Here is an 11,042-nt window from a genome sequence, read left to right on the forward strand (position 1 = left end):
TTTGTCGAGGCTGCAGACCAGCATACCTAAGAAAGAGTTTGGCGGTGGCCCCCAGGAGGTAGCCTCGACTGGGACCTAGGCCTGCACACAGATTCGGCTAGGGAGCATTAGTAGTACACCCATAGGACCCGTGAACTTACACTAGCCATCCTTTGATACATGCTCGGGACCTCCAGGGTCTAGTTTGGGAGGCCAGGTTGTGCGTCCGGACCCCTTGGATGGTGGTTCTAGGTACTAGGACACTTGTTGCAGAGTGGTGGAGCGTGCAGGCCCACGGTATGGAACCAGGCTGAGCGGCTACACTGGCTCCAGACCACCCCAGGAGACAAATGTCCATTCTCTAGTTCCGGACCCCAGGTTGTCGGACCCATAGGACTTATAGCTCCGAATACTAGGTACCCGTCACGGAGTGGTGGAGTGTGCAGGCTTTTGGGTACGGAACCAGGCTAAGCGGCCACACAGGCTCCGGACCACCCCATGGAACGGGGTCCCGTTCTCTAGAGCCGGCTCCCAGGCTGTCGGGCCCTCCTGCTTTCGCAGAGAGGTCCTAAACTGCAAGCCTGGCTGTTCAATTCAGATGTTATTATGTCTGATGGAAAGGGAACTGTTCGGGTGGGTTAGATAAAATAATATCTGAAAAACTACAAGGTAAGACCATGGTGCAATAGGATAAACTATCGTAGAGGCACATCTGAGGGGGTAAATCTTTTTTTTATAACCTGTCATGCATGGGTGCAAACCAATAGGCTGGGCTTATGAAGGCGGACCTCACCGGGTTGGCGTACACGTATGCGTTATCTAGTTACAAAAGGGAAACAAATTCGACCCCTCAGACTTGCTCCTATGGATAGAACTTACAGAGATGCTCCAGAGGTGAGGAAGAGGTACTCTTTCAGTCATAGCAATATAGTCACCCCCGGGTCGGCGTATTCCCGCCACCTTGAAGGGTCCTTCCCAGCTGGGGGAGAGTTGCGGAGCCCTTCTTGGTTTGGTACTTCCTGTAGGACTAGGTCCCAACCCTGGGTTCCCATCTGCGTTTTATGAGGGAGTCCTCGTCCTCGTGTTGTAGCCATTTCTGCATGGATTTGTCAGAGGTCTGGACCCGTGGGGAGTCCAGAAGGGTTTCCGGGGGAAGACAGGCTTCGGCCCCGTAGATCGGGGAGCACAGGGTCCCTCTGGGGTCCATCTAGTTGTCTCCACCAGAGTAGGAGCCTCCGGCGAAGACATCCTTCAGGTCCCCCTCGGGTGACTGATACCCGAGGTCCCCTTCAGCCGCGGCCAACTCGCCGTTGTCGACCTTTTCTTTTCTGGGTCGGCAACGAGGTGGGGAGCCATCCTTGGAGGACTGCTCACGCCGCTCGCTGACGCATTTTGCAAGGTCAATGATCTCGTGACACTCTGCGGCGTTGTGGCTACCGTTGGGGTGCACAGGGCATGAGCCGCTGTTATCCCTCTGTGGCCGTGAGTGTTTGTTGCGGTCGCCCTGGCCCCCGGTCGCGGCTGCAACAACTAGAGTGGTGGACCGCGACCGCTGGTAGTCGCGGTCCTTCTTCTTTTTCTTCTTACCATCCCGGGGGACGGCACCCGAGCCGCACGACTAGGTAGCCCCGGTTTGTGGGGCCGAGTGCCATGCACGGCCCTCGGCGGCTCTGGCGCATTTGTCGGCCAGAGCGAAGAGTGTGGGGACAGTTTTCACGTCATGCGTGGCCAACTTCTCCAACATTTTCTCATCACGTACTCCCTGACGGAAGGCCGTGATGATAGAAGCATCAGAGATGCGAGGTATAGTACCTCGCACGTTGGTGAAGCGGGAGATGAACGTCCGGAGAGTTTCCCGGGGCTCCTTCCTTACTGCATGGAGGTGGGCCTCCACACCGTGCTGCTGGTAAGCGCTGGTGAAGTTCACCACGAACCGCGCGCAGAGCTCTTCCCAGGAGTAGATTGACCCTAGGGCAAGATTCATGAGCCAAGTCCGGGCAAGTCCAGACAAGGCGACATGAAAATATGTTGCCATCACAGCGGTGTTTCCACCTGCTCTTGTGATAGCTGTGACGTACACCTGCAGGAATTCTGATGGGTTTGACGTACCGTCGTTTTTCTCCGGCAGGTGCGGCCGGAACTTGGGTGGCCATGACGCCGCGCTGAGATGATCCGCGAGAGCGGCGCAACCCACGCCGGCCAAGGGGACACCCGTTTGGGACCGGGTGCCCATTGGGGCCTGCGGTGCTACCACATCGAAGTCTTGATCGAGGTTGCGGCCCTCGATGTTTTGGCGGCGCTCGCGCGCCCTTTCCAAGGAGACCCGGGCGTCCTCTCCCGTGCGCCTATGGTTGAGTTCTGCCCGGAGGTCGTTGGTCTGTGCACCCCTCACTAAGGGTGAGCGCACAGACACTGACGCCTCATGCTGGCGCCGGGATGATCGTGGTCTCGACCTAGTCGAGGTAGAATGCGCCATGCCGAGCAGTCGGTTGACGTCGTCCCGCCACTGCTTCATGGCCCCTGGTGAGGCCGTGGAGCTTGGCGGGTGACAGAGCAACTCCCTGGCTGCTGACAATGCTCCTGGAGCCGCCCTCGACGGTGTCCGGGATGTCTGTGCTGTTGTATGCTGTCGTGCAGCATGCACAATAGCAGTGCCCGGCACTAGGCGATTGGGAACCTGTGGCGTGGAAGAAACAACTTCTTCCTCCACCAGGAAATCCGTGGAAGTCTCGGCGCGGTGCTCAACAAATTACACCATCATGCTGAGCGAGAAAACCAGCAAAAACCTAATGCCTAGCCCCTACCTGGCGCGCCAAATGTCGGAGAGGGAATTCTCCGGCCGGGTGGCGGAGTGCACCCGCCCTAAATCCTAAGATGAGGAAGGGGCTTAAGCGTTTTGCCTGTCCTGCTAAGCGAACATCAAGCACATGAACACACGAGGATTTAGAGTGGTCCGGGCCGCCGAAGCGTAATACCCTACTCCACTTTGTGTTGGATTGCTATGGAAGCTTGAGAGTTGAGAGTCTGTGTTTTGTCCAAGGGAGCTTGAGTCGTCCCCTTGTAACGTTGCTTGCCTCCCCTTTTATAGCTAAGGGGGCATGTACAAGAGTGCTGAGCCCCGACATGTGGGTCCAGAAACATAACGGAGGTAGTACTTGGAGCTACTAATGTTTGTTGTTGGAGCAATCTTCTTGTGCCCTGACATCCGAGATCTGCGTAGTATCGGCGTGCAGGGGAAGCTTCTCTACAAGGGATGATGAGCACAGTGCACCGCGCAGCACGGGCGTACTGTTCGACAACAGATTGGACAGGTGCGCCGTTTGCAGGATGGCCCTGGCGCCGCCTGCCAGCGGAGTGGACAGGACGCATTAAATGCTATGAGGGCACATCACCTGTCAGCAGGGTGGGCAGGCGGCGCGTCCTTTCCGCAATAAATGCAGAGACCGCGCGGCCTAGAGGCCTTACGTCAGGCTCTGCCCGCTGGCTTAAGTCACGGGCTACAAGCCACGTGGCCGCATCGGGTCTCCGCTTGAGAGGGGAGCGCATGCGCGCAGGGTAAGGCCCGGACGCATGGCAGTACCGGACCCTTGCTCATGTCGGAGTTTCCCCTCGAACCGGACCTCGTTGCAGCCCGGACCTCACTCGGAGGGATTTGGGTCCCTTCCAAGGGACCCGGCATGCTTACTCGGGAGTCCCGGGCCATAACCGGGGGTCCGGGTTGTGCGTACAGGGGTCCGGTGCTCCCTCGCGGGGGTCCGGTTCGACTGATACATCCTGGGATGTATCATCTTTCCTCGCCATATTGTGCCCCTTGAGCGGCCCATGTGGTGGGGTCGAGCGATGTTCACCGTGTGGCTAGGGAACGCCGTATGGGCACCGTGTCTTCACACCGTAGTAAGGGGTACCCCTGATTCAGGGTACCGACAGCTTGCAAATGTTATTTTTCCTATGAAAACTAAGTTCCTTAAGTACTGGAGGGAAATTCCACTTCTCTATTCATTTGCATTCATTCTTGATCCTAGAGCTAAATTGAGGGGCTTCAATAGAGTTCTATCTATTTTAGCTGGTGTCACACACTATGATTATTCTGGTTATTTAACTTATGTAGGAGCACAATTAACTGAGGTGTTTAATAAATATGAAGCTAAGTTTGGTGCAGTGACCTCAATTAGACCCTCACAAACAACAAGGACTGGTAAGAAAAGGACTAATTGGGGTATGATATATGGTGATGATGATGATGATTTGTTTTCAACCTTAGTTGGTGGAACAGGTTCTTCTTCCAACCCCACTCCATTTGCTTCTCTATCTAGACACACTTCAGCTAGTGCTTTGCTGCAAGCTGCAAGCAATTGTGCATCTCTTGGGGCTGGTTCTAAGTTATCAGCATATTTGGATAATGATACTGTCCAGAAGTATTATGATGACTTTAATCTGTTGACGTGGTGGCATGATCACAAGCTGACCTACCCATCTCTTTCTATGTTGGTTAAGGATGTACTAATTGTGCCTGTCTTTACAATTTCATCAGAAGGTGCTTTCAGTCTTACTAGCAGAATTATCAAGGAGCGTCGGCGTCGATTGACCTCGAAGATGGTCAAGATGTTGACCTACATCAAGGACTGAGAGGTAGAGAATGCAAGGACCCAACACAGTGTTGAGAACAAAGAACTTGAAGACTCATTCTCTGAGCTATATCTTGATGATGAACAAGTTCCAGTTGACACTCCAGGGTCCTCTCATGCATCTCAATCTCATCTCAGACACCTGCTGATCCAAATCCACATGTGGATGACTGATCCTATTTAGATTGATTGAACTTTGAACTATGGTTGTGTACATGTGATTATACTATAACTCTGAACAATGTATGTGATATATGTAAGAACACTAAATGAGCTCTGGGTTGTACTCTTTTTTCTATCTAGGGTTTTCTCACAAGGGTGAGTTTTTACCTAGATAGATTTTTAATGAGACAATCATTGCACTAAATAGCTCAATATAAGAAATTTAGCATGCTTTAACTGTGTATTTGTGAATGTATAAGCTTATGATAAGTTTGATGTTTATGGTGTAGTGCTCGGGTCGGCCCTAGCACTACGGGCTGATCGAGCCTGCCGTGCTTAGGCCTGGTTTCAGGCACTTAAACAGGCCATGCCCTTATCGTGCCGGGCCTGGTCGTGCCAGTGCCGGATCGGGCCGCCTATTTGGCCATCTATACATGTGTGGACGCCTTCCTTTGAGTCTTTATATGAGTAGTATAGATTCGGGTAGGAAAAGTGCGGATGACACACCTCCGAAGAGGATCACTATGGTTAATTTGGCTTAAAAAAGATCGATCGAGTGAACAACATTTGGTTTAGGTAAATTAGCGTGGCGGAACCTACAGATAGGAAGTGGTGACATATACGCATCCAATCGAACAACCCTTAATCGAAATAATAGCATCCAATCGAACAACCCTTAGGCCCCGTTCGGTTGCATGGGAAGTCTTCCAGGCCAGAAACGGTTACAGGCCAGAAAGCAGTGGATCACTCAATCCAGTTCAGGATTTGATCTAGATGATAAAAGGTCGGGATTCCTACCGGGGCATAGAGGAAGAGGAAACTTCGAACCGGGCCGCTTTTGTTTTTATTTCAGGTTGAAACGAACAGCTGAGGGCCGAATTCCAAACTAGATAATTTTTTCCAGCTAGAAAGAGGCCTGGAACGGCCGGATCAGGCCGAAACGAACGAGACCTTAATCGAAATAATATTTCTCTCAGGGATCCCGGGTCCGGTCCGGGCGTGTCCATAAAGAATAAGGCCTTGTTCGTTTGTGTCGGATTGGTGGGTCGGAACGATTCCGAGCCGGATTGCTTCTATAATTTATATAAAATTTGATTAGCCGGAATAATTCCGGGTGCAATCCGATGTAAACGAACAGGGCCTATGAATACCAAAATAGCCAGCCTCACAAGAAGGAATCTAGTTTCAGGTAGGATAAAACCGCCAACACACTTAAATAAAACAAGGATCATACGTCGCAACCAATATACGGTCGAGCTTAGCTACTCCGCGCGATATGCGTGAGGTCTTGACATAAAAACACACAAACCGCTTCACTCTTAATTGCCCACATCCAACTGCATGCAAACTTTCGACTCTGAAGAAACCAGAGAGTACTGTAGGCGGCGTTCGCAGAGGTAGCATCCAGTCTGTTCTCAGTACCCTTCTTGATGCTCGCAAGCGCCATTCGAAGCCTCAAGAGACGAAGCAGCCGCCTCGTCCAGGAACCATACCAACTTCCCATCGGTTGGCTGAACCATGCTAGCCGGCGGTATCATCGTCGTTCCAGCGTCGTCGTCTGCTGGGCCTTCCTCCTCCTGGTCCTGGCAGGCAGAGACGGAGAAGGACACGGCTCTCGCCCTGTCCTCTCCGGTGGCAACAATGGCGACGCTGGACGCCGAGTTTATGACGGGAAGGGTGAAGGTGATCCTCTCGGGCGGAGGCTCCGGGGAGTCGGTGATGTAGGTCACCCAGTCGCCTTTCAGCTCCAGCGCTGGGTGGTTGGGGAACAGCGAGGCTACGTGCCCGTCAGGCCCGATGTTCAGAAGGACCAGGTCGAATCTGGGGCAGTCGTTGCTCTCCGAGACTCCCACCGTCCGGACCTTCACCAGCTGCCGCATCACGAACTCGTAGTCGCTCGCTGCCTCTTCCACCGTCGCGTTGTCGTTGATGGAGTAGACGTGGCCGTTAAGGATAGGCACCTGCCAGCCATTCACATGGAATCACTCAAACGTTATCAGTTTGCCAATCCAATTAGAGTAGATGGAACGAACCATAGTAGGTAGGCAGACTTAATGTGGCTTAATTACTCAGAAAAGGATTTTGCATGAGCTGTGGAAATGACAGATTACTTAATGTAGGAACAGCTTTCAAGTTACAGCAACAAATGAACACAATGACAGGTACAATACAACTCAAATTTATCGCAAAAGAAGTAGGTAAGCAAAACAACTATAGTTCAACTTACAGAGCATGGTAGCTATTTTTTACAAACAGATTGCACCCGATCAAAGCACAAAGATTGACATTATCTCGACAAGGATATCCATATTTTAAGTAAAACTCAACAAGTATTATCCCCTTGCAGATCGAGATCTAAAAGAACAAATTACCATTGCACGAAATTTCCTTATTACTATTGGCAACTACACAGTCTGACATTTTAGAACGTTGCCTTTCAGTTTAAACTTTACCTCAAATATTAGTGCTAGCTCTATCTGTTAATTCTTGAGTATCTACGTCCTGCGAAAGGCCTCTAGCTGAGTTAGTTAGACGGTCTGAGTAACACTATTAAGGTCCTAAGTTAGATTCATCGTGGGAGCGAATTTCAGGATGTAGTCCGTTCCGCACCAAAACATAGGTCTAAGGCCCGGTCCTGATCGCAGTCGTTCTCACATGGGCTATGGTGCCGTTGCGTATGAGTGGAACGGGGGTTCAAGGGTTTTCTCAATCTATGGTCTTCTTAATACAATGTCCGAGGATTGTCTTACCCTCGCAGGTCAAGTTTTTTTTTGAGTATCTACATCCTTAGCACATTGAGTACCAGCACAATCCAAATGAATTATATGTTTTTTGGAGCCAAAGAAACAGAAAAATAAGCACTCTCTTCAAATGTTACATTGTGTGATTAATGTCGTACTATTGCAATATGAACCTGTATTTTTCCATAATCTTACAACCTCTGCTCACCAAAATCTGAAATACAAGGCTAAGATATTTTAGACTTAAAGGTTGTAAAAATTTATACTCCCTCCATTCTAAACTATAATTCACTATCAGTTTGTCATAAGTCAAACTTCTTTGGCTTGACCAAGTTTATAGAATCAATCGAATTAGTTTTATTAAATTATCCATGTAATAAGTTTGGATTGTGCATTTATTTGAACCTATAAATGTTATTATGTGTTCCTTGAAAGTTGGTTAAAGTCAAAAAAGTTTGACTTTGGACAAAGCTAAAGTGCACTATACACAGTACGGAAAAAACCGCCCCACAGTATTATATTAAGAAAAAGATCGGTCGGAGCCTCGACCTAGAAAGATCATGAAAGCTGACCCCAATAAAGCATGAGGGTCTGTCGTTTATAGGCCAGATCTGTACTCGTGCTTTGATCCCTAACAACCTTTACACAAGGATCCACCCTCCATAGACGAGTCCATCTCATGGGCACACAATGAGAGGAACCAGTGAGTGATCTTTTTTAACCTCATCCTGAAATTCGCTCCCACTAGGATCCGAACTCAGAACCTGAGGAGTGCTACTCAGACCACATAACCAACTCAGCTAGAGACCCTTTCCCAGCAAAAGTGCACTATAATTTAGGACGGAGAGTATTATATATGATGATCTAGATTGAAAATGGTATTTCTGGTAAAGCCCTGGTCATGGAGGGGCATAATTCAGATATATTTATTCCATTTATATGACTTGGTGGAATTGTGAAACCTACCAGCTTTTGTCAGATAACTGTATTTGCAAAAGTAATCAAAGCTGTTGACTTTACAAATATCTTACCCATGTTAGAAAAATTCAAGAAGAAAGTTAAAATTAATGACATGATTATATTGGAAGCAAAGCAAGAACAACTATATAGTAAAACATAAGAAGAACGAAAGTTGGTGGACACATAAAAATAAATAACAGATCCAACAAATACATGAACTTAGCATATATCCTGTTGTTATTTGTAAACTTAGTGCATGGAAAATAAACAAAGGCCATGTATTAAGTTGATATACCTTGGAGAGAAATTCTTCCTTTGTTAATTTGTAGTTACTCTCTGCATGGTTCTTTGCAACTGCACGTTCTTCAGCCCAGAAGATGTACCATTTAGACCAATCAAGGGTCTTGTTGTATGGTGCTTCACAGAGCTTCCTTTACAAGAAAAAAAAAAACAGTTCGAACATCAGATGGAGATACAAGAGCTGCAGACTTATTGGAAGATGGAGACAGCATTACCGCATATGTCTAACAAGAGGACCTCCAGAAAGGGCAATAGCAAAGCATCCTCTTTCCTTAACTGAAATTTCTGAAGCTTGTGAAATAAACTCTGCCAGATCTGTTGCCATCTCGTCTGAACTCTCAAATACCCTAATTTCGCAATTCTGCTTTGTTTCATAGGAGGCCATGATTTCACTCTCCATGGTTTTGTTCCAACTTCCAATAGAACACGCCTATGGTTTAGCGGGGGATTCCAGAAGGCCAAGTCCTACCGACATTTCAATTTTCAAATATCTTAAAATGAAGAATCTGCCAAAATATGGAATAAACAAGACATGCATTATGGATCTACTAACTCAAGCTACGTTTCATCTGGAAGCAAAGTGTTCTTATATCTGGCTACATTGGTTAACAACAAAATCTAGTTCTACCATTTTTAGCGCAAGTGCCAGTAAAGAGAAGACAAACATAGTTAAGCTGTCAAATTTCAGGTTTGACGATTTCAAAGATGTTTGGCTGCGAAAACTGCTTAATTATGACCATCTATGCTCATTTTCAAAAAAAAATATGCAGGGGACAGTACTTTGTATCTGAAAACTCAAACTTCCAATATGTTGTAGAAATATCTCAAACAAAATTCACACCTCAATTCTGTAGAATGAACAACAATACAGCCTGGGTGGAGACTAAGGCAAGTACAACTCATAGTCATACCACTAAAAAAAGCAGATCAGGCTGCTTAAAGTCCAGATATGGGGAAAACCTTTAAATACTCAAGGATATAAGAAACAAGAAGGCAGATCTAGTAATATAAAAAAAATGTACTCTCTTCTGAGCAAGTAGAATGTTAAAGAAAAAGGAATCTTCTTTATCGTTTAACTCATGCCAGTGAAGGTGAAAAGCAGAGCAGGACCGGAATGGAAAGGCAGGGAGCCAAGGGAAAGGGAAGCTGACAGTGCAAGGCTGCAAGCCTGCAAGCTCTAGCAGCCGGCCATCATTTGCGCCAAAACCAATTCAAAGATTACAAACTTTTCGTTCTCGGAATCACAGCAAAAGCATCCAAATTCCAAAGGGGCAGGGCCCAAAAGCTGAGAACCCGTGAGCAAAGAAAATTCCATCCACTTTAGCACTGGCACAGTACATGTGGCATGGAAACAAAACAACGAAGGTAAAATGAGAAACGCTGGGCCTGCAATCGCCATCGCTTCAAAGAGAAGAATGAGCACAGACGGATGAAACGATCGAGCTGACACAACACGGACGAGTTGAAATCTCCAGCACAGCGTTCCCCAAACAAAGAAACCTTCAATCGATAAGTAAACATACACTGATCAACCAGCATTATCTCCAACCCCCCAGCAGTTTAACCACAAAGTCTAGGAAACAATGCAGCAGCAGGCAAGAACGCAATTGTGAGTATTTCTTGGTTCTTCCGCCCAGATCAAGAAGCAGTTCGAAGATCACAGCTAGAGACGAAAAGAACCCCAAGAACCCTACCTGTGCTAAGCATTTGCCTCCCCGGCGCAGCCAGGCCCGCAGGAGAACAGAGCGGAGCAGAATAAAAGGAAAACAGGGGGGCAGAACAAGACAGCAGGCATCAGTGCCCTTTATTTTATAAATGCGCTCGCGGGAGTAGGGTGGGTTTGGACATAATTTTACATGGAGAGAAGAAGAAAGAATTGGAGAGAGGCAGCAGGTGACATCAGGGAGTGCAAGAGGACGAACCTTATTTTTAATCCGGAGTTTCGCAGCGGATTTCTTGTAGTTTTCATGTGCCGTCTGCGTCTCTCCCTAGCAGGCTGTGGCTGCTCCCTGCCTGCCTGACCCTGGGGAGTGGGAGTAAAGAAGGAACTCTAGGCTGGGGGTCCTACCTGCCGCTGCACCCGTACGTGCGGGTGCGCTGATCCTTATCCCCCCACTCATCACAGGGCACAGGATTCTCTAGAAGGAGCTCCTCATCTCGCCTCGCTGGACTGCGATGGATGGCTGAACGCTGCACTTGATTTCCAAGTGTCATTCAGAATACTATTGTCGTAGTATTTCTGTAGGGTTTGTGAAACAAACAGTACGAACTTTAA

General features: G+C 48.3%; 1 protein-coding gene across 4 annotated transcripts; it reads right to left on the reverse strand.

Moving 5' to 3' along the window:
- Positions 1–5,839: 5,839 nt before the first annotated feature.
- Positions 5,840–10,837, reverse strand: LOC100282975 (uncharacterized). 4 transcript variants are annotated; one of them, NM_001412253.1, is made up of 4 exons: positions 10,690–10,837; positions 8,983–9,232; positions 8,763–8,898; positions 5,840–6,727 (listed from the first exon to the last, which is right to left on the reverse strand). In NM_001412253.1, the coding sequence occupies exons 2-4, from the start codon at positions 9,165–9,167 to the stop codon at positions 6,182–6,184; spliced, it is 867 nt and encodes a 288-aa protein (NP_001399182.1). In that variant the 5' UTR covers positions 9,168–9,232; positions 10,690–10,837; the 3' UTR covers positions 5,840–6,181. The 4 variants fall into 4 exon arrangements, with proteins under 4 accessions (NP_001399182.1, NP_001399181.1, NP_001149351.1 ...); NM_001412252.1 differs by having other exon boundaries at positions 8,983–9,273; NM_001155879.2 differs by lacking the exon at positions 10,690–10,837 and adding an exon at positions 10,462–10,665.
- Positions 10,838–11,042: the final 205 nt, after the last annotated feature.

Source organism: Zea mays, chromosome 1 (assembly GCF_902167145.1).
Source record: "Zea mays cultivar B73 chromosome 1, Zm-B73-REFERENCE-NAM-5.0, whole genome shotgun sequence".
Taxonomy (NCBI): Eukaryota; Viridiplantae; Streptophyta; class Magnoliopsida; order Poales; family Poaceae; genus Zea; species Zea mays.

Bases quoted from the DNA above. Each gene is read 5' to 3' on its own strand.
- LOC100282975 (NM_001412253.1), bottom strand. From the start codon at position 9,167: ATGGAGAGTGAAATCATGGCCTCCTATGAAACAAAGCAGAATTGCGAA. The intron at 8,899-8,982 runs GTAATGCTGTCT...TTTCTTGTAAAG, and splicing joins CCTCTTGTTAGACATATGCG to GAAGCTCTGTGAAGCACCAT. The intron at 6,728-8,762 runs GTATATCAACTT...AATGGCTGGCAG, and splicing joins AGGAAGAATTTCTCTCCAAG to GTGCCTATCCTTAACGGCCA.